Below are 22,608 nucleotides of genomic sequence, written 5' to 3'. Positions count from 1 at the left end.
TTTCTATAGTTATGTCTCTAATTTCTTGCTTTAGCTTTGCCAAATGTATTTCTGACCTGATAATCTCAGGAGATTTTAAGGGAGTGCTGTGACTACTTTCCAAATTGCTGGGGAATTGGCTGTTGAAGCTTTTAACTGCCTCTTTCATGTCTTGTTTGTCTGTTCCAGCTTTTCTGATTTTGTAATGTGATTTTTTTTTTTTTCAATAGATCAGTCATTGTGGGGGAAAGCTTATCAAAGGGCTGACTTCATCCAAACATGCTCTGGCCACACTGAGTATTCGATTTTCAGCAACATCAATGAAGGTAAGAGTGAGTTCCTACTTCTGGTGAGTGTCCAAAACACATGAAAAGCCAACATGCACAATGTGGAAATATCCATTTGGAGTCCATGTAGTTTTCTTTACTGCCTCTTGCAGGTCCTGTTCTTAAAACCATGGAACTGTAAGGGTTTGCTAACCTTACAGAACCTCAGATTTAAGTGAAGGAGGTGTTTGAATGTGTCCCTTCACGGGGACATTTTTGATGCTTACTTACGTAAGGTTGTTGGGATTGTTTCCAAAACCATGAGCTTTCACTGAAGATGTGAGCCTTGTATTGGTGTGCTTGTCTTAAACAGGAAATCCTGGTGCCTGAGGCCTCTGAGTTTGATCATTGGGAGCCAGAGGATGCAACTTCAAGTTGTCCAGTGACAGCTATTATCCCAACGTGGAGAACTTTAACAACTTTGGATATGAGTCACAATAGCATCTCTGAAATTGATGATTCAGTGGTAAGAAATAATTTTTCTTTGTGGAAAGAGTATGACTGATCTGTGGCACATTATAGACAGCAGGAATTTTGCATTTGCTCTCTTTATCTTTTTTTCTGCAAGATTTTCAGTTGCACTTTATCTTGGTTAGCTTAAAGCTGAGGAGATTCGTTCTAGAAGAACTTTGATATTTCCTTTGCTAAAGGAGAAAAGTTTGTCATTTTGTGCTCTGTAAGCAACATTTCCACATACTGACTTTTTGAAACATGCTTTTACTATTAAAAGCTATAGGCCACTTAGAATTTTATTCATTCAAGTTAAAACTTAACCGTGCCCCTCAGAGTAACCTGGTTTTCTTAAAAACAAGATTTAACTCTTTGTTGCACTAGGTCATACAGAATGCTTTTTAAATGCCAAAAGCTGAGAAGAGAGACTATATTAGATAATACCTTTCCTTTGCTTGTTGGTCAGCAGATAGTGAAGGAAGTATGGCCTGATATATAGGCTGAAGTGCATTTAACACATGTATTTTTTCTCTTCTAGAAATTAATCCCAAAGATTGAGTTCCTGGATTTGAGTCACAATGGGGTGTCTCTGGTAGAAAATTTACAGGTAAATGCTTTTGAAAGTGATATTTCCACACACCCCCCAACTGCCAGAGACCTTAGAACACAGATTTTCATGCTTCAGAATTTTATTGTTCATGGAGAACAGTTTAAGCCCAAACTGCTTATTCTTCATAACATCAAGTACTTTTCTAATGGTGCATTTCTTACATGCTCTGGATATTTTAATTGCTTTGCCAATATTGACATACAACATTTAGTTCTTAATTTAATTTACTGCCAGGTTGGTAAAAATGCAGCTGAGGAAGTTTCCTTTCTACAAGCTTGAACCTGTGTAATGTACAGTTTCATGGTGTGTTTTTCATGCTATGTAGTGTCTAGTGTGAGAACACTTGCACAAAAAGATGAGCAAGCCATAATACAGCATCTTTGCAATTGTTCAATTTTAACTGGCATGTGACATGGACTTTCTGTGCTGTTGTAGCATCTGTACAACCTTGTTCACCTGGACTTATCCTACAACAAACTTACATCTCTGGAAGGTGTTCACACAAAACTGGGAAACATCAAAACTCTGAATTTAGCAGGAAATCAGCTGGAAAGGCTGTGTGGTCTTAACAAACTGTACTCATTAGTCAACTTGGATCTAAGCAACAACAAAATAGAACAGGTAACTGTTGCCTTTCAGTATGGAATTGTGTGTTAGATCACAAGCCATTTCTTGCTGTGGGTGAAACTGCAAATAAATAGAAGTGGCTGTAGCAGTTTTTGCTGGTCATTGTGTGGATGTGATCTGTGCAAGTAATGCTCAGTCAGCGTGCTCATTTTCCTTTGACCAGTCTGTATTCACTCTTTTATTCCCATACTTTCAGATTGATGAAGTGAAGAATATTGGAAACCTCCCGTGCTTAGAGAAGGTGATGTTATCCAGCAATCCTTTGAGCATCATCCCTGATTACCGGACCAAAGTACTTGCTCAGTTTGGAGACAGGGCCTCAGAGGTGAGCCAGGGTGCTGCTCTGCCTTAAAAACTACAGTTTGGAAAAGTCTTTTTTATAGCCTAGTGAGGAAAGTAGTGCAAATGTTCTAAAAGACTGGTAAGTTTTTAGCGTGTGTTGGAGAAGATCTTTAGAGAATTAAACCATATTAATATTATTCAGCTGTGCTCCTGGATCTAAATGAAAGTTTAGCCTGCCTTCATCAGGTAACAGTGTGTTAATATTGAAATACAGCTGTGCTAGAAGGATATTAAGCTTACCAAACATTCCTGAGTTTGCATTAGATTCATCATGTTGGAGCAAGGTCTAATGCGGTAATTGTTTTTGTGTAATGGTTACAAAGATGCACATAGTTTGCAGTAAGCAAAGGTAATTTTTAATTATTCCATTAGTAAGTGGAATGAGGTGCCTTGTTTTCAATACTTTGAGATGTTTTAACTGTTTTTTAGGTTTGTTTGGATAACATTGTTACCACAGAAAAGGAACTAGACACAGTGGAAGTTCTGAAAGCTATACAAAAAGCAAAGGAGGTGAAATACAAACTGAGCAATTCTGATAAAAAGGTGAGTTTGGTGCTGTGAGAGAAATGGAATGTGCTGTATACAAAAGAAGCTTAAAAAAATACTTGCATAAATTAGATGTAAGCAGAATTCACTAAACTTTCCTTAGCATTGAAGTTTTCATGCTTTTTGTGCTTTATTGTGTTATGAACTTTTAAGATTGTCTATTTTTCCTATTTAGTTTTCAATGCAGTTTTGGTAGTTATCTGAACTTCCTTTTTATGCTGGCTTGGGAGAGAGGAAGTGGGAGGAAAAGATAAAATGACTTAATCATGTACACAATGAATTTGCATTTGACCTTAACAGCCATATTTTATATCTCATACAAGTATGACAGAGCTGTGATTTTACTGCTTGTGTTGTAGAGTACTGAAATGACTTTCCCAAACTTCCTTCTTGTGGGTATTTAGCAGTGGGAGAGAATCAGAAATCTGAATTCTCCTTGCCTTCTCTGGTGTGTGGCTGTGTGCTGTGTAGTTGGTTGGTCCTGTTTTGGTAATAAATTTATGGACAGAACAGGTTCTATCCCTACAGTGTGGAAATCCTGTTTTTGTCCTTTTGGCTTGTGAAACCGCCAGTTCTGTCAATGCAGTGACTAGTCAGTGATCAGAATGACTTTTTTCTAAATGAATTCTTAGTGGAATTCCACTTAGTGTGGAAATTGAAACTTAGAGGAGTTGACCAACCCCACCCCAAAAATAAAAAAAAGCTGGCACTAATTTTCTTTTTACTAAAACTGAGAAAGCTTGGGTAGACTTATTTTAGTTCAGGATCTGATGTGTCCTGTGTGTTGAGGTTTTTTCTTTAATTGCTGCATACTTTCTTTATTAGATCAGTGAGGACTCCAGGCTCACTGCTGCCAGCTCCAAATCAAACTGTTCTTCTCTTACTGTTCGTCCTTCCTCTCCCTCTCTGCCTCGTCCTGTCAGCTCCAGCCAAGGTAATCATGTATGTATCGTGCTGCTGGGCTGAGCCTCTTGGTTCTGCTTTTCTAAGCTGCATTGATATACATGAATATTATGTGCATGGATATAGGGCTTATCAAGACCAGCAGAAAGACCTGGTAGTGTTGGCTTTGAAAGTGAAAGTTGTGTGTATGTGACTGAGCAGAACTGACCTGTCGTTCCCTGTAGTGTTAATTAACTGGAGTGGAATTTTGGATACAGGGCTTCTTTTGTGTCATCCCAGAGAACTCACCTGCAGGAAACTAGATATCTTTTCTGGTTTTAGATACATGCCATAATGTAAAACTGTGGCATACACAGACATATTTTAAAATTGCTTCTTGGTCTGCAAAATGTGAGCTCACGCAGTACGTCCTCCGTTATTGCTTTTTGGAAGAGCTGCGTTTCTGTCACACCAGAAGGAAGGTAGAAAAAGGAGATGAGTAAAAGACAGTTGTGGGATTCATGTTCTGGCTGAGGTGGTGATTTTAGCACATCAGCTGTGCTCTACAGTACCTGCTGACCTTACCTGAAAGTATTTTTACTGTGCGTTTCAAATAAACATGCCTGTTGCATTAGGAACTCAGAAGAGTAGTTGCATTCAGAATTTAGAAGAATGGCTTAACTTTCCTTTTTTGCAGGAGGCTGTAAGACTGACTTAATGTGAATGTTCATTTGTAACTGATAAGAGATGGATACTTCTTGGGTTTGGCTTTTGTCTGATTGAAAAGCTAACGTGCAGTAGGATATGCACAGTGAGAGAAGACTTTGTAGCCGTTTAAAAGAGCAGGCATTTTATTCTCAATTATTCGGCGTGGCACAGCTTCCTCTTACCAGTAAATCAGTGGATTGGTGGATGAGGGAGAGAAACATCCCTGAAAAGCTTGATCACTGAAAAAGATCCATTGCTGTGACTTCTGCAGAATCAGTAGAGCTTTCTTAGTTCGCTCTAGAAAAATGGAATTGCTCTGACAGCATTTGATTTAAGGGACTGAAACCTCGATGCAGAGCTGGTTGCTATTCATGTACTTTCCTTTTGTAGTCTTTTTAGATCACTTTTGATCTGCAGATAAAATGCCAGTTTTTCCAAAACGAAGTCAATGCTTGCTTTAAAGTATTAAACATTTGACACTGTCTCAATCCTTTAACTGTGTAACAACCTGTAGTTTTACACAGGACCTGCTGTAAAAATGCATGTCAGCAACCACTGGAACTGCTTAAGTTATTCATCAATTGTCTTTTTCTATTACAATAAATGTTTAGGATCAAATGAGTCTTTGGAGAAAAGAAAATACAGAACTTTCTGAAGAACTTATGAGTTTTATAGAGAGACTGCATAAGACCTAAGGCTTATTTACTGTAGTCCTTTCCCATAAGCTTTCTTCAGTAGAATTTTTGGAAAGGCTTTTATAAATAGTGGGAAAACAGAGACTGTGGCAAGCTATTTCTCAGTTTTAACAATAAAAATGGATTATTTGCTATGTATCTACTATCAAGGGTTGTTTTCAAAATACTGATTTTGAGAAATCTATTTTAAAAAATAGAGATGTGCTAGGCAAGTAGTTTCACTGTTAAATCATGAATAATGGAATTAATTTCCTGATGTGCTGTTTCTATGAATTGTTTTCTCTGCATTTTCTAGACACCATCTGTTTCCGTAACATATTATTCATATTCAATGTCACTGGCAAATGGCTTATGGAAAAAGATTAAATATTTATAGGAAACAGAAAACCAAAAATAATGCTTGTCATGTTCTCTTTTTCCTGTCAATTTGCGTTTCCTTCTTGCTAACACAGTATTTTGTTCAAATAATAAATACCTCTTGTGTTTCCTCTGACCATGAGATGGTTTGATGTGATCTGCTGAACTTTACCATCCAGCCAGAAAGATACATGCAGGAGTTTTTATGCTCCAGCCAGACACCATATCCACACTGTAACTTTGCTGTTTCTTTGCATATTTAAATCCCAGAGCTGGCAGGCTCAGTGGCAATACTGAAAATTGATTTGCTCTGTTGTGTCAGGGCAATGCTGTGAATGTCAAACAGGCAAAAAGTCAAATGTCCCTGAGGATGTTGGCTTATATGCACTCAGGATTAGTTTTTAGTGGTAATTCAGCTTTGAATCCTTGAAAAAGGTTCCAAATAAGGTGAGATAATATCTCAAGTGGCATTTGAGGGACCAGAGGATCTGAGTGTGAAGGTTGTACACAGATATTATACTTGTTCTCTTGAAGCTACGGAAATTTGAGAGCATGTACAAAGTTCACAAAGAGGGCTCTGCTGTGTTTTTGCCAGCCTGGCAACAGACTAATTCTGTTAAGACTGAATCATGTGAAGATTTCTTAAACCAGATGTTGAGATTTAAATTGATTGTTAGCTTGAAAAATGAGCTTTAGCAATCTTTTAATGCAACTCTCAGTGCACCTGAAGTTACTTCTATAAGTAAACTAAAATTCTGCCTGCTTTTTTGCCCTGGCTATTGTGTGAAGTTATTCTTTAGTTTTAATGATTTATGATTAGATCTTGACTATACAAATTTAATTCCACTTGTTTGGCACGATACTATTAGATGTTCATTTTGGTTTTACGTCAGTGATTTAAAGAGCTCTTTATATTTGTTCTAGAAATAATTTGTGAAGAAACAGTCCTAGCCAGCAGTTTTTTGCAATCCAGTTGTTTGACTCCTACAGACCATACAATTCCCCAGAGATGCTTGGAAATACCAGACTCCAGTTGTAAAAATCAGGTAATTATGGTATTTTTAACAGCTTTTGCAAACTTATTTTTTGTGTTAAACTTAGGTTATTGTAGTAATCCATAGCAAAGGGGTTTTTTTATTGTCAGAGCTAATGGAAAAGGAGACAGCCCCAAATTTGAGTCAAGGAGTTTTAGTTCAGCTTATAAATTAAAAGCATAATTCAAGTTTACCAGAGTTGCAGAGGACTGTTGCCACATGTCATGGCTTTGAGATGTTTACCCAGAATTGGTATCACATCATTTAATGGCCATTTATATACTGAGTATAAGAATTCTGTCATCTTATTACAATACCAGTTTTTGGAAGATGATTCTCTTACTGGTAGAGTGGAAGAACCTTCTCCCTGTCATTAGACAATGGCCTTAATTTGTCTTCTCCAATCTCCTCCTGTTTGATAACTTCTGTTTTGTAATTTCATTTGTTGTATTGGAAGCACTCTTTCAGGGAATGAGACAGCAAGACTTGAGGATATCTTCTCCTGTGCTACCAGTTTAGTTGATCTTTGTCAAGTTCCTTTACCTTTTTGCCTCATTTTACCCTAAATCAGTAAAAATTTGTAGTGTGCTGAAACGTCTGTGAGTCACAGATTGAATTTGTTCTCAAGTCAGTAGCAAAGTTCATTCTTTTTCTGCCTTAATTGAATGCCCAACCTAAAGCAAACAGTGTTTCTGGATCCTGAAAGGATGGCTGTTCAGCTGGCCAGTACCACAGGATTTTGCAGCAAGCTGGCCAGCTTTAGAAAGTGTGAGCCAGCATTAACTTTGCTTTTCATGTGTGCTGAAGTCCGAGTAATTGACAGCTTTGTGATATTATTTTCTTTTCCTTAGGCACCTGCCTCTCTATTGGATTCATGCAAAGAGTATGGAAGTGGTCATCAGATGTGGTAAGCTAGATAAATAAGTTCTAGTTTAAATCCTTGTTAGCTTTTGTGTAATAACAGTGGGTGCTGTTTTCTTAAACCCAGCCTTTAAGGCAAAACAGTCTCTTTCATTGTATTCTGCCTCTGGATTTTGGAATCAAAATCAGTTTTATGGTATTCTTAATCTTTGAACCCTGGAATGCAGTTGGCAGTTTCAAAACCAGCAATAGCTGTACTGCATAGTCCTTTAGCTATAATAAGGATGTGCTTACTGGGAGTGGGAAAGGGAAGATGACTTAACCATTTTAGTTTTTACTTTCTGTGGAATTATGCACTACCAGCTTTTAAAATCAATGACTGTGTGCAGTACAAAGAGATGTTTTACAAAATTACACTGATTTAACTGTGTTAGCAAGAGTAAACCTCAAAGACCTGAGAAACAGCACCATGAATTGTAGCAACCATGGCTGTTTTTAAGCTCAAGTTTGTACTTACTGAGGCTTCTTCTCTCTTTTGAAGCTTGGAGCATTCAGAGGAAGAACCCTGTGCGGTGCCTGACCCCTGTGACACCGTCATCCTGCCTTTTAACTGTATGTCCTACACTGCCACAAACCAGGACTTTATCCAGCACCTTTCTGCCTCCATAGTGCAGACTGTGCAGAAATCTCCCCCCTCCCTCACAGAGAATAAAGGAAGCTCTCCAGGTAATTCCGCTACCACAGACAAGGAAGATGGGTATTTTGAAATGGGACTTCACGAAGGAGATCAGACTTTTGAGTTCAGCACTGCTTCAGATCCTCAGTCATCGGACAGCACAGCAGTGGAGTGTGTTGACATAGTCAAAATTCTCTGGAGTTTTTCTATCCACATTCATAAAGGACTCAGGCAGTTTGCTTCCTGTTTGGTTCTGACCGATGATATGCTAGCTGTGTTTGAGATTCCTCACCAGGAATTGAGAGGAAACTGCCAGCACATCCCTTCTGCCTTGAAATTAATGCTGTGTTTGCCATACACTGATCTAACAGAATTTGGCTTTCTCCTGCCAGAAATCTGTTTAGCTCTGAAGCTGAAAACCAGTGACAACTGCTTGTTTGTTGTTTCAGACTCCCAGAATCTTCAAGACTTTTATTCGTGTTTACACGCTTGTTGCTCTCAACACTACACATCAGTGTTACCAAGCTCCACATTGTACTGTGGAAAAGCAAACCTCCAAGAATTCCTCTGTCAGCTTATGGAATTGAATTGCATTTCAGCAGAAGATGTTGAAATAAAAGGTTGTTTCCCAACATACCTTGTTGGTGGGAATAAAACCAATGTTCAGGAAATCTTGCATCAACCAGAGTCAGCTGGCAATAGCAAAGAATGGTCAAAAAATGTTTTGTGTTCTGCACTTTATTCTTCAGTGTATAAATCCTCTGAGCAGGGTCCCTGTGTGATCCATCCATGTTGGATATTTCTAACACCCCAGCATTTGTACATAGTAAAGGTGGATTTCAGTTTACTGCCAGGTAAATGGGTAGGCACAGAAGAATTGGGAAGTGTATTTAAGCTGAACAGAATTCCATTAGCATCACTAGTGTTGCATCCAGCTCATGGTTCCATCCAGCAGAAGGGTTCATTTTTGGATGGACACGTGCTGGAGTTGCTCGTTGGATACAGATTTGTTACAGCAGTGTTTGTTCTACCTCATGAGAAATTCCACTTCCTAAGAATCTACAGTCTTTTAAGGACACTCCTGCAGGATGTTAAGACTATTATTATTTTCAAAGCTTCGAGCAAATCTGATGCTGTAAGAAATCACGTTGTGGAGGCAAACAGGCACAGTCAGTCAGCAAGGTAATAATTCCTGTAAAATGGCTCTTGCACAGTGCTTGGTTTGGCTTAACCAGTGTGTTTGCAGCTGTCACTGTGATTGGGTTTGGACTGTAGTACTGATTAAATGCTTCTGCATTCTGCTAGTCTGAAGTATGTGTGGATGGCTATTCTACACTGTACCTGTCTGCCTTTTTTTATTTCTGTTTTGGTTTTGCACCATAAAATGTAATTTCTTATGGAAGGAAACTTCCTATTCCACGTGCCTGCAGGCTGAGGTCGTGGCAGGTTGACAGCTATGCTCAAGATAAATAATTTAAGCTGTTAAAAATGGAAGTTGCCTGGCTTTAATTTTTGAACAAAATATAAATATTAATTCTCCTGCGGAAAAGCTCTGTAGTTCCTTACATTTTGTATGTGTTTTCTGGATCTCTTCTAGTTTTTGCAAGCCTCATCTGACACTGTCATCTTTATATCCATCTGAGTTTCTTGTGCAGAAGATAACAGAAGATAACCAGATCCCTGTTCACCTCCATGTCTCTGTGTCTCTGCAGTATGTGGCTGGGCTGAAAGGAAGTGCCCTAGTTGAGTTTTTCCATGGCAACATTGCAGAGGTATTGTGCCTTTGCCCAGGTGTATAAAAAGATGCCTTGTGAACTATCTGTGCTGCACAGTATTTTAGAAAAGAACTTCCCTGATCAAACTTAGCCACGAGCGTTGAGCTCTGCGAAACCTGGGAGTGTTTTGATCAAAAATCTGTTTGTGTTACTCCCTTTTGGGTTCCCTGCCACAGTGTTTGGGATCCTGCCAGGCATATTTTGCCCTCAGGATCTGTGATGCAGAACAGGAGAGTACATTGGTGTATGTCTTGAAGACATGATTGCTCCAAGAATGTTCCTCTTTTTTTCTTTAGAGTGGGAAAAGGAATGAAACTATGAGGAGTGAAACATAAATATTCTGACTTGTTTCTGTAATATGGTGCGTGACTGCAGTACATGTTCATGGCTGTAGGTACTCCAGAAACAAGGACAGATAAACCTAATTTCTGAAAAACGTATTTATAGTCTGCGTGACCATCAAATTTAAAAGTACAAATCTTACTTTAAATTTATGATGTGGCTTTTTGAGTGATAAATCATTGAGGTCTGAGTACATACATGAGTTGAAAAGCTTGAGAAATAGAGACATTTTTTATTCCCTTATCTCCCTTCCAAAGTTTAAGTAAGCACAGTTACAAGTTGTGCTTCTCTTTTTACATCAGGAGGAGCTGATAAAGAAAGCAGGTGACATTTGAGGGTTCACAGTAAGCTCATCAAGATAGAAGCTGGGAAGGTGTCTGGTTGGAACAGCACCTGTGCTTCTGTCCTCTCTTGAGGATCTTTAAATCCAACCCCTCAGTAGCATCCCAGTAGACTTTTTGAGGCTTGGGAGGCCACTGCTCCTCTGTTGATTAAAGTTTTGTTGTCAGTGTCTGTTTTAAAAAGTCTTTTTTATACATGAGATGTTTTTGGTTTTTCTAGTTTTGGTCAGAAAAAAAAAAAAGAATAATTAGCCCACAACAGAAAAATAATTTTCTTATTTAAACACAAGATATTTTCAGTGGCTGCTATTGTGGCCTCATTTAGCAGCTTTAAGGTGAAATTCTGCTCTTTGCATGTTCAGATGCTTCAGATTTTGAAGTTGTTTCTCTTGTAGTCTAAAGTTGCCTCTAAGATGATGAAATTATCTGAAATATCAAAGTGCAAAAGTGATTTATGAAATAAAATTTACATCCTAGGTGGAAAATGAAGAGTTGAGACATCTTATGTGGTCTTCAGTTCTGTTTTACAAGACTCCCAATGTGGAAGTGATGGCTTGTGTGCTTCTCTCAACAAAAGCTATTTACTTTCTGTTGGATGATTCTTTTGTTCATGCTGATGAGCACCAGTCAGGTAAAAGAGTTGTTTTTAATAAGGTTACAAATTTAATCCCTGTCTGTGTTTTTGTCTTCAACTGAAGTACCAGTTTTGGTCAGTAATCTTACTTGGGACCTCCTAGTTGAGGGGTACAGTGGCAAAATTTACTGTATGTAAAGTATTTGCATAAGACTTATGTTCAAAAACCAGGGCCTTGAGTCACGTCTGCTTCTCAGACAGACCTTTCCAGCTGCCACTGTATCCGTGTTTTGCTGTCATTTCACAGTCCCTACCATCACCTAGGCAGCTAAAGGCCCTTTAATAACCAAAATGGTAAGTGGGCAGTAGTGACCTTCAGGGTGTGCATTCAATTCAAGTGGTTTGTCAATGCATCTGCTGATTTAACTCTGGTATGTGACAGCTGCTTCAAGAAATGCTGCTAACAAGGAGATTCAGGTGTATTTATTGCTTGAGAAATGATTAGCCACTGTACCCACTTTCTTCTTAATTTCTTTCTTCAAATGTGAGATAAGTATAGGATTTTAAGATAAAAATTAAGTTTATGGGCAGAATAATTTTTTTTTTACATTTTCATTATATGTATACTTTTAAAACAGATTTTTGGAACAAAGAGAACTCAGATTGTGAAAACAGTTCTTTCCACCTCTCTTGCTGCTTTGTGCTAAAACTTAATGACCTGCAGTCAGTAAATGTTGGCCTATTTGACCAATACTTCCGCATTACTGGTGAGTAAATCTTGTGCTTTTAAGTTTTTCCAGTCCTGCTTTGTTTTAGTCTTCTGTTAGATGGATTCCTGTCTTTATTAGTGAGATGGAAGAGTGTATGATTTTGTTGCTTCTTTTTCTTGAATTCCCTAGAGCTGTACTTGAACCATAAGTGTACATCGTATTTTAAATGAAGAGTAATTATATTATGTATTTTTAAGGGCTTTGTAAGGATTCTATTGTTGTTTCCAAGGGTTTCAAAGATTTCTGAATAATGAAACATGTTTTCAGGAGAAATAATCCTTGCAAGAAATCATTTCTGATGACAGCTGCCTGTTGATTCAAGAAATGATAATGCCACGTATGGATTTGTGAGTGGATTGTATTCTGTGTTCTCCTCAGGCCATTCTGCAGATCACATTGTCACCTGCCTGACAAGGGACAGCTACAACACTCACACCTTCATCCAGCAGCTTATGGCAGTTCTGTCTTTGCTTGCACGCACACCTTCACCTGAGCCAGTAGACAAAGACTTCTACTCTGAATTTGGGAGTAAAAACACAGGTGAGTGGTCCTTCCTACATGTCATGAGTTATTTGGGCATCAGACTTAAGGCTTCATCTAAACTCTAGTGATTAAAAGTGGAAAAACTTGAAAGCAGGGACTCTGTATTCAGTGATGTGATAATGCTTTCAGTGAGTTCAGAACCGGGGAGTGGGAAGGAGGCAGAGGAGGTCACTTGGTATGGAGGTGGATAATCTTTGATTTGAGAATCCAGCTGTGTTTCCTTTAACTTCTGCCATCACCTGAACTAATTGCGTGGTTAGAAATTTGCAGAAAAGTATGTTGACAATGCAAAAAAGACTCCAGTAGAGATTTGCAATCCAAATATAATTATTCAAATATTTTATATGAGCAAAAGCACATATGAATAGATACAAAACTTGAATTCCTCTGTCAAAGGTTATTGCTTATCCTCATACATAAGGAAGTATTATATAATACTAAAATGTAATAATGTATGTTTCTTGCAGGAAAAATGGAGAATTACGAACTGATTCACTCTAGCAGAGTAAAATTTATTTATCCAAATGAAGAGGAAATTGGGGACCTTGCTTTTCTAGTGGCAGAGAAGATGGATGGTTTGACTAATCTTCCATCCCTCAACATCCTTCTGTATGTGTTGGCATTCCAAGTAAATCACGGTGAAGGATCTGCTCAAAACACTAGTTCACTTCAACCTAAAACACTTATACTGACCAGCTCTGATTTGTTCCTCTTTGATGAAGATTATATCAGTTACCCACTACCTGACTTTGCTAAGGAACCACCAAAGAGAGATAAGTATCAGCTTGCAGATGGACGACGAATCCGGGATTTAGACAGAGTACTCATGGGTTATCAGACATATCCACAGGCCCTTACATTTGTGTTTGATGATGTTCAGGATCAGGATCTGATGCAGAATTTAACACTGGATCACTTTGGAGAAGCTGGTAGTGTCCCAAGTGGAAATACTAAACAAGAAGGCAGCAAGAACAGAGAGATCCAGTGGTACGTTTTTATCCCAAGTGCAGAAAGCAGGGAGAAATTAATTTCCTTGCTTGCAAGGCAGTGGGAGATCCTGTGTGGTAGGGAACTGCCTTTGGAACTCACAGGGTAGATATTGCCCAGCCAGGTGATTTCAGTGTGTATTATAAGGTAAAGCACAGTGTTTAGGTAAACAACACCTGTCAAGTTCTTTGTTTCCATGAGGAGCTGACCTGGACTCCCTTGCTCCCTAGTGCAGTGAACATACATAGTGCAGTACACAGAAATATTCTGAAGTGTTAACTGGGGACTGAACTTCTTGTACAGTCTACTTTTTATGCAATAGTATATAGTGAAAAAAAAAAATCATGAGACATCCTGGGAAACTGTATGGAAAAATTAAGGAGTCAACACTAGATAATACTGTCGTCTGGGGCTGTTAAGGTTTCCACTGTTCTTCTGTATATATCAGTCTTGCTGTTCTATACAAATTCTAATGTGTAAATAAGGGTAAATGCTTGTGTACGTTCAAGTGCAATGTTCTTTGTACAAGAAGTATTTTGGGTATGCTGCTAATGCTTATTATTTAATGATCTTACAGTTTTACATACGTTTTTCTTTGAGGCCAAATGTAATTATTTGCTGCCAATCTTCAACTTAGCAGTGAAATTTGAGCCACAAACAGGTAAAAAATTTTCTTATGAAATTATTTTCGTAGGCATTCTTTTTCCTTACCCTAGGATAAAAGAATTCCCTGGTAAAGATCCCCTCAGTATCATCTGCAAATTGGAAATACCCAACATAGGTATATGAGCATTTTGTCAGCAAATAATGAATTTGTATCTCTGAACACAAAGTCTTTCTTTTTGCCTATCTTGTCAATACAAATAAAGTGTAATTTGACAGTTTTCTCTTGACCTTGTCTTTATTCAAGTTTATATCTTGTGTTTGCAGGATACCATATGGCAGTTCAGCAGCACATATTATGTTCCTAGAGTGCATTATAAAGTATGGAATATGCAGCAAGATGAAAGAAGAAAATAGTTTTTTCTACTATTGCAAGATTATATTAGTCCAGAAATACATCTGAGTCCTGGAAACTGAGGATCTGCAGCTTCTAAACACAATTTAAGGAGGATTTATTTCAAGTATTTTTGCTTCTCCATTAGGTACCAGGGATTTGCCTTCCAAGCTGTCATCTTTTATTTGAGTGTTACTGTGCCCAACAAAGTTTAGCCTCCCCCACGACACTAAAATCCATACTCACTATTTTGAAGACAAATATTGAGACTTTGAAAAAGAATGTTCTGTATCCAGTGATATTAAGAAGGGAAGAACAGTTTGGATACTTTTGTGCCAGCTGATGCTGCTTAAAACTGATGCCCCTTAAAAACCACAGAGAGAAATTTGGATTGGAAGAGACCTGGAGGTCCAACAGCCAACCTTAAAACAGGGCAAACTTCTAACGGATTGCTCAGGGCCTGGTCCAAACAAGTTAGGAGCTTTCTCCAAGAATGGCAAGTCCACAGTGGTTAGTTGGGAATTTGGTGGTTTCACGGAGTATTTTTCTGTGCTGCTGCATAGAAAGCAGAGCTTGGCTGTGCTTTTTGGACTCCAGAAGCCAGGAATGTTGCAGTCAGTGCAAGGATGACAAAGACAGAGGCAACCAAAATCAGATTGTATTGCAGGATTCTGTGGAGTTCCCTAAGCAAGAAAAAAGGTGAGGAGCATTACTTGAGTGCAGCTCTGCTCAGTTTAGCAGAGGAAACCTAACCCCTTAAGCTCAGACTGATTGGACAGTTAAAGTAGATACTGCTTGGGGAAAACTGAATTTTCCTGTACTTCAGAGCTTTTCTATTCCCTGAAATCTCAGTTACTTATGTTCATTTAAGCTTAATTCCTAAATTAAAAATCCTAGGGATAATATAATTAAAAGAAAGCTTAGATCTTCACTAGTTTTTTCTGAAGCAATTCTGTTAATCACTTATCTATAATTCTCCATAGTAACACTTAAGGAGGGGCCTGTGGCAGCTTGAATAGTCTGATTTGCAAAAGCAATTGAGAACTTCCCAGATGAACAGGTCATTTACTGTGAGGCTTATGGTTTTAAGTGAATGCAAAGGGAATCTGTAATGAGTCCTTAGAAACTGCCTGGGATTTGAGCCAACACGAGTAGACATCTCTGCCTCTCCTGTAGGGGTTATTCTTGTCATTGCTTCTGGGTAAGTCAGCCTCGCTTCTGTCTCATAAGTAAGGCCTGTCCTGGGGGATGCCTTGTGCCTGAGACAGAAATGAGTTCTGTCTTTGTAAAAACCAACTGTTTAAATGTATTTTAATACACTAGTGGATATCAGAGAATCTTGTACGAGAGTAAGCAATGATAATCCCCTGCTTATCACATAGTTTGAGCAGGCAAGGGCTCTTTTTCATATTTTATTGCAGAAAAAAACCACAACTGTGATTAAACTTGAAATTCTTTTAAGTCCACAGCTGTTTAAAGCATTGAATCTGTCCCTTTGGATCAGATTATTAATCCAGGAAACACAAGCAATTCCCCTTTGAGATCTTGCTAAGCACCAATCACATTTTAAGATCAATGAAATGCTCAATATGTCCTGCAGTGTGTCTGGATTCTTCCAGTAAGTATCTTACCCTTGGTGCTCTCAGAGCTACAGAATCACAGAATATGCCAAGTTGGAAGGGGCCCACAAGGATCACAGAGTCCAACATCTAATCTAAATCTCTTCTTTTTTTAGTTTAAGTGCATTCCCCTTTGTCATATCCCTACCTGCCCACATTAAAAGTCCCTCTTTAAAAAGCCTCCTTTAAACACTGAAAGGCTGCAATGAGGTCTTCCTGGAGCCTCCTTTTCTCTGGGCTGAACAACCCAAACCCTCTCAGCCTGTCTCCACAGGAGGGGTGCTCTGTGTTAGAACCTGCTGGAGTTAGAGCTTTGTGGGTGTACATTTCTGTTCATTTAAGTGCAATGTTAAACTGAAAAATTTGATGCACTGTCACTCCTCAGCACCAGCCTGTTGTCTCTATTGTCTAATTTTAATGTAATCTTTTGATCTAAATATAGGGATTTGAGTGAGATGTTCTTGAAAATGCACAATCATTCATCTTGAACTTTATAAAATGGCTGATTGTTTCATTTCATAAAGATTTCTCAGAACTTGCCTCAGTTTTTACAGAAAATCACCAGAATGAAGTCGCTTTGTAAGCAGCTGAGGTTACACAGAACAGCCTTGCTTTCTTCCTCTCCTTTTGCAAGAGCACTACAAAGCCCTCCTTGCATTTTTCTCTTTAGTAATCCCTTTATACTCCAATCCAGCTTTCAACCCCTGTTCAACATTAAGGCAATATCTGAGTAGGTGAAGTTACAATCAGATACATGCACAGGCAGGTGGGCAGACCTTTGTCAGGAAAGTATCTCCTGAACTACCCCAGACTTCCATAGCCTGACTTTGCAGCTGATGTAGATATTTGCCACTCTTAGAAGTCCTGGGCAATGATTTATGTTCAGTGTCATCTGCCAAGGATCTGGCCAAAGGTTTTAAAACTTCCCTTGTATTACAGTTGAAAAACTCACGCATGAACCTCATTAGGAAGGAAAGTAAATGAGGTGCTGACCTGAGCTAAACTGTTTTTCTTTGCAAGAAGAAATGACAGTGACCTGCATCCTGTCTGTCCTGTGTCCATTCCTGTGCTGCTTTTACAGCACTCTCTGGTAAGCCTGGCTGTAGATGTACTGCACAGTGATGTATTTCCATCAGCCCCTCTGGCTTGACTTCCTGTTCTTGTCAGCTTGGATAAGGAGGGGTTTTTTAACTGAAGTAGCACAAAAAGCTGCTGCTTCTTACTTGGATGTCTCTGATCAAAAAGCTTACTTCTGTGGTGCTAGTCTTCAAACATACCAAACCTTAAGCAGAGAAGCAGCAACACAAGGAAAAGCATGAAGCTGTGGCTCAGAGAAGACTACAGGCTTCTGTTTCTTGCTGTCTACTTGATAATTAAGGGCATATAGTAACTTGGAAAGCTAAAAATTGATGTGGAAAAAGTGGAGGATATGAAATTCCTTAAACCCAGAAGAAGCTAAAGAAAGACTGTGGCCAGCACTCAAAAAACCCACCTGAACAGGTGCATGAAGAGGAACAGCTGGAGCTGGTAAGCTGGGCACCAAGGCCTTGTGCTTCAGTCTTTAAGGTCTCTGAGAGGGGATGACTCCTAGAATCTTTAAAGTCGTTGAAAACGCTGAGATAGAGGGATCCCAACTCCCACCTTTGTCCTGCTGTTCTCAGGCAGACATTTAGTGCAACCCTTGGCAATCTGTTGGCTATAGCTTTAGTCCAGCACATACAGGCCCTTTCTATCCCCTATAGATAACAGTGTGTGAAGGTTAAGCAGCACTTCCATGGGAAAACACTATACTGCTGTGAGAGGGGCTGAGTTTCAACAGCCCAGACTTCTAAGTAATAGTGAATGTCTGTGGGGAATTTAGTGTCTGACTCTCCCAGTACCGAGCGCTGCTTAATAAATGGGAAAGGTGCAAAACTAAAACCAAGAGAAGGGAATATGTGGCTGCTTTTCACTGCAGGGGAACATGTAAAGGAACTGAGAGTCAAGAGAAAGAAATAGGCCAGACTTACAGCATTTATGTACTGACACTGGTACTGCTGCCCTTTGAGGTTTTGGACTAACAGGATGTGAGCAACCACAACGATTTCTTCCTGAATCACTCGACAACACTGTGCTCAGACAGCCCTACCTGTCTGCTTGGAATGGGACCATTGCATGTGTGTGTGTGTGTGTGAGAGAGAGAAAGATAAACAGACTTCTACTAGCTGTGCAGTCCTTCCAGTGGTTTTGCTTTTATCAGCAAACTTTAAAATTCCTCTTCCTTCCAACTTGCCAAGAGTTAAAAAAAAAAAAAAAAAGATCTCTTCAGCAGGACCCTGAGGTGTATATTGGATAAGTGTGGTTCAGCTGGCCCTCTTCCTACACACAAGAACTTCTGGCTTGGCCTGTTGAATCCTTTGCTAGTACCTCTTCAGACTCACAGCCTTCTTACACAGTGACAATTCAGAGGAAAGGGACTTAATGTTCTTTCCCAGAAGAGCGGAACAAGAGTCCCATTCTCTCCCTGGATGTAACCAAATGGTCAGCTCCCACAGAAGCCATGTGGCAAGGTGGGCTGGGTGGTAAATCACTTGCCTTGGCTCTGTAGTTTCTGTAAAGATTGCTTAAACAAAGTATTTCAATAGCAGGAAATTGCCCAAGCTGGCCAGGGTTGCACAGACTTCACAGAGCAGGGCTGGTGACCCAGCATTTTAAAATGCAGCATGTGATACAGGCAGGGAGGCTGGAAGGGTTTGTAGTTTTATCCTTTGCCTTTATCCAGGCTTTTTTGTTGTTGTTTTGCTTTGTTTTTTCTTCCCATTAAGGAGGTTGAGTAATTTTTGCCAGGAGCTTCTCAACTCTGAATGTCAATTCAGAGAAAAAATGCTAGGTCTTAGGTAAGTTACTTTAGAGCCCAACCTTTCATCAATACATAAAGCAAAAAGACAGAGAGAAAAATCCTGAGCCCTGCTGCTTGCCAACAGTCTGCTGGTGACTGAGGAGACTCAGCCCACAAAGTAAATGATTAATGTTTCGTTGAAGCAGTCAGTGTCAGGGCCAGAATTTAAAGATGATGTTTCTGAGACTTACACTGCTAAACCAGCCACCTTCTGCCATGTGGGCAGGAGACACTTGACTGATAAATCAACCTCTGTGTTTTCCAAGACAAATAAAAGCCCACATGCTAAACGTCACAGATAAACACACTGGCAGACAGTTGAGAACTCCTACTGTGTGTTTTAAAATTGGATTTGCACAATCCTATTTCAATCAAACATTGACTAGGACGTGAATGAAAGCCTTTCACCCTGCTTGCACAAGGCCATTTGTGGGCTCTGCCATCAGATCTTTACAAGTCTTGCCTATAAATTTTCCCTTTGATGAAGGTTTTTTTCCCCAGGTTTTCCTGTCTAACATATTCCTTTAATTGCTAGTGACATAGCAAGTCCCGTGGCTTTATTTTTAATACAATACTGGGTATTTTCTCTGTACATTTTGGATGGTTTAGAAAGAATCAGATGTTGAACTCTCTGACAGGTCTCAGGATCTTGCTTTGGGAGACTTGGGGGATTTGAAGTACTTTGTGCAGTTGCCTGTGTGCGTGAGCTGGTCTCATAAAGAAAAGAGTGAGGGAACTGAGGTTTTATTTATTGACAGTTTTGAAGGGTGTTGGACAAAACAGTGGAATACAAACAATTGATCCAATGCATTTTGCCTCTAAGGCATAAAGTTTTTATTGATGTCATCCATGAGAAAATCCATTTATCTGCCTAGGAGGAATCCATCTATCAGAAAAGAGTGGGAACAGTGTAAATGGAGCAGTAATTTGTGTTTGTTTGGCTCAGTTTTGCTCCCTGTGCTATTTCTATTCTGGCGTTTCCATCTTCAGTGACACTACCAACTGAACTGCCACTGTGAGCACATTGGCATCTTTCCACTGTGCACTGAGCATTAGTAATGGCTCTTGGCCATCCATTAATTTGGAGGTGGTTGGTGCTTCACCATCTTACTGATTTCCAGAATCATGAAGATCCAAAGTTGTTGCAGATTTTGATGTTCCAGATCCAGCAGCAGTGATGAGCAAAGTTTCCATTCTCTCACAGCAGCTCATATGCAGTGGCTGAAACATGCTATTTATGCTGCTTGATCAGGAAAGCAGCTTCTGATTACAGATGACCTTTTGATTTTTCAGTTTATGCTCTGCTGTTGTACAATGGCACTACTTAGTGTTTGCATTTTTAGCCTGTCTATTGCTGTTGTATTGCTTGCCTTTAATTGAGGTCAGGTCAGATAAGGAATTTGGCTGCAAACCTTTTGATGTTGCTGTGAATCTGATTTATTTAATTCAGACAGGAATTTCACCAAGCCTTTCTCTCCCTTCCCTTCCTAGTTCCCTTGTAGTAGGTCAGATACAGTGATGATAAGCAGCAGTGAAAAGCTTTGATAATAGTGATGATAAGCAGGAGTGAATCAATCTTTGTGTGTCCTTTTTCCCCCTATACCATTTTCAGTGTTGAGCCATTTAGAAAACTGTTTGAAGATTCATTAAAGGAGCCAATGCATCTTCAAGTGCCTCGGGGTAAGCTAGTTCCACCTTAAAATCTTATCAGCTATGTGTGGATGCTGGCAACTTAATCCCTGTGTCACACAGCCAGCTCTTGGAAAAACCATCAACAAGCATCACCATCCTTCCAGGCTGCCTGTTTTAGCTGTGGGTGCCCAGCAGGCAGCATGGAGCAGAAAAACAGCCTCATCCCTCTGTTTCCCTGGCCAGTCCAGGGCCATGATTGTAGGCAAAGAAAGCACTGCACAGCTTCCATGCTGATCATCCCCTCTACAAGAGTGTCCCCACTGTCCACTTGTGACTTTGCCATCCCACCAGAACTGGCCTGAGCTATGATGCCTGTGCCTCAATTCAGAGATCTGCAGGTACCAGATGGTTTCCAGAGCTGTGTCACCCTCTGACCTTGGCAGTGGCATCAGCTGGGCAGCAAAAGTCCCAGGGCTGTGTTATCCTGTAGCAGGACAAGGGGCTGAGCCGTCGTATGGAGCTGTGGGCTGGTACTTCTCACATGGGTTGCAGTGGATGGTTGTGTGCCTTATCTGCTTCCTGTTAGTGCAGGATATATAACAGGGCTGGCTCTTCATCATGCTGGCTCTCCCTGTAGGATGAAGGAAGAAGGAAAGCACAACTGACGGCACTAGTGAGTACAGCGGTTCTTACATGTCAGCATGTGTGTCTTTGTGTGCACGCAGGGGCAAAAAAATATTAATGTTCTCATTCTTTATGTAAGCACAAGAATAACTCCCTGTCCTGATTTCATTTAGGCATCTTCATGTACTATTAATGGCTTCAAAAGAGAAGGTCCCTCATTGCTCAGTAGGATTTGCTGCTAACAGAAGCGATCTTTAGATTGCTCAGCATAGTGGGCTCTCTTGGCAGTGTAGGGAGACAAAGGCCGTGTAAAATCTGTTAATAAGCAGTTACTGGTCCTTTGTAATGTTCAAAAGGAGAATATAAATTACAGACTGTACCTCAGGTTAGCATGTATTTCTTTTAATCCTGTTTTGGGACTTTCCTATTCTGAGTGCTATGGAAGAGCTCCTTGGATTCATCAAGCTGTCAGCAGAGTGTTTGGGAGATGATATATTTTGCCATCGCTGCCATAGCACCTGCAAAATGTGATGCTTTTCTTGCTGAGAAAGTCAAATATTTTAAATAAATATCAAAGCCTCCCCAAAGTGCTTGATTGATGGATACAATGTGCTTCGTTATTGTTCTGCAGCGCAGCCCATCACTCATGTTGCTTTGCTCATGCAAACTTTGGGACAGGCAGTGGTCGGGTCTACCTTCTCTTTGAGATGTTGTGGACACGTTAACACCAGTGGTAAAAGGAAATTAACTTACCCTTCATGAATTCATGGTATTTAAGTTTGCCTATTGGATTTTTCTTCTGTTAAGCACACAGTTAACCTCTTTTCATTCCAATTAGTTGAAAACTAAGGATTTCCTTCCTTCTGTTTTGAACTGATATGTAAGAGGAAATCCGTAGATGTTCCTGTTTTGAGTAAACCTTTTACTAAGGAGTTCTGCTTGTGCATTTAAAAAAAGAGTAGAAAGAAAGAAAAAGGTTGTGTTGACTCAGATATAACACTAGAAATAGCAGATCCATTTCTGAAGGCTTTGCAGCCAAAAAGCACAGTGCAAAAATGCTCTCTCCCTGTTTACTTTTAACCTCTGGTTTGTCTTGGATCTGATTCTTAGTAGGCGGTGTTATCTTACAGAAATTACAGCTGCTATCACCACCCCTTTTGTGTAAGGGGTCCTGCCTGTAAAAGCATGAAAATGCATCCTCCTGGATTGCTGTTTTTCTTCTTAGCAGCATGCCTCACTCCCACAGCGGACTGCCAGAGTCAGAAGGTAAGTCTGCGAGTCTTTGTTTAAATGTTCATTGAACGGTTCTTCATATTTGGACGGTTGCGTGTTGGGAAATAATCCCCCCCCACCAAAACTCCTTTTTTCATTTACATTTACTTAGGTGCAGAATAACATCCATAAAAACTTTAGGGCTGTAAGGTATCTTCTTT

General features: G+C 39.7%; 2 protein-coding genes across 4 annotated transcripts in view; both read left to right on the top strand.

Moving 5' to 3' along the window:
- Positions 1–14,309, top strand: part of NISCH (nischarin) — a 28,921-nt gene extending 14,612 nt beyond the window's left edge. The window contains 16 exon segments of the mRNA XM_017819904.1: positions 210–305; positions 619–771; positions 1,294–1,362; positions 1,801–1,986; positions 2,189–2,317; positions 2,764–2,877; positions 3,706–3,814; positions 6,447–6,568; positions 7,408–7,463; positions 7,959–9,275; positions 9,691–9,865; positions 11,029–11,182; positions 11,764–11,892; positions 12,274–12,435; positions 12,906–13,433; positions 13,436–14,309. Of these exon segments, the coding sequence (XP_017675393.1) occupies positions 210–305; positions 619–771; positions 1,294–1,362; positions 1,801–1,986; positions 2,189–2,317; positions 2,764–2,877; positions 3,706–3,814; positions 6,447–6,568; positions 7,408–7,463; positions 7,959–9,275; positions 9,691–9,865; positions 11,029–11,182; positions 11,764–11,892; positions 12,274–12,435; positions 12,906–13,433; positions 13,436–13,506 (3,570 nt within the window). The 3' untranslated portion in view covers positions 13,507–14,309.
- A 72-nt stretch (positions 14,310–14,381) lies between these two features.
- The window catches only part of STAB1 (stabilin 1), a 62,513-nt gene continuing 54,286 nt past the window's right edge, over positions 14,382–22,608 (top strand). For 2 of the 3 annotated variants that reach the window (XM_017819894.1, XM_017819893.1), the window contains exons 1-2: positions 14,382–15,121; positions 22,306–22,441. In XM_017819894.1, the coding sequence (XP_017675383.1) occupies positions 14,916–15,121; positions 22,306–22,441 (342 nt within the window). In that variant the 5' untranslated portion in view covers positions 14,382–14,915. Of the gene's footprint in view, positions 15,122–21,136; positions 21,225–22,305; positions 22,442–22,608 lie in introns of those variants that run through there. The other variant, XM_017819895.1, reaches the window with a different exon arrangement.

The sequence above is a fragment of the Lepidothrix coronata genome, unplaced genomic scaffold, assembly GCF_001604755.1.
Source record: "Lepidothrix coronata isolate B3197 unplaced genomic scaffold, Lepidothrix_coronata-1.0 Scaffold78, whole genome shotgun sequence".
Classification (NCBI taxonomy): domain Eukaryota; kingdom Metazoa; phylum Chordata; class Aves; order Passeriformes; family Pipridae; genus Lepidothrix; species Lepidothrix coronata.
The sequence above is the reverse complement of the archived record's forward strand: the minus strand, read 5'-3'. Positions and strand labels throughout refer to the sequence as shown.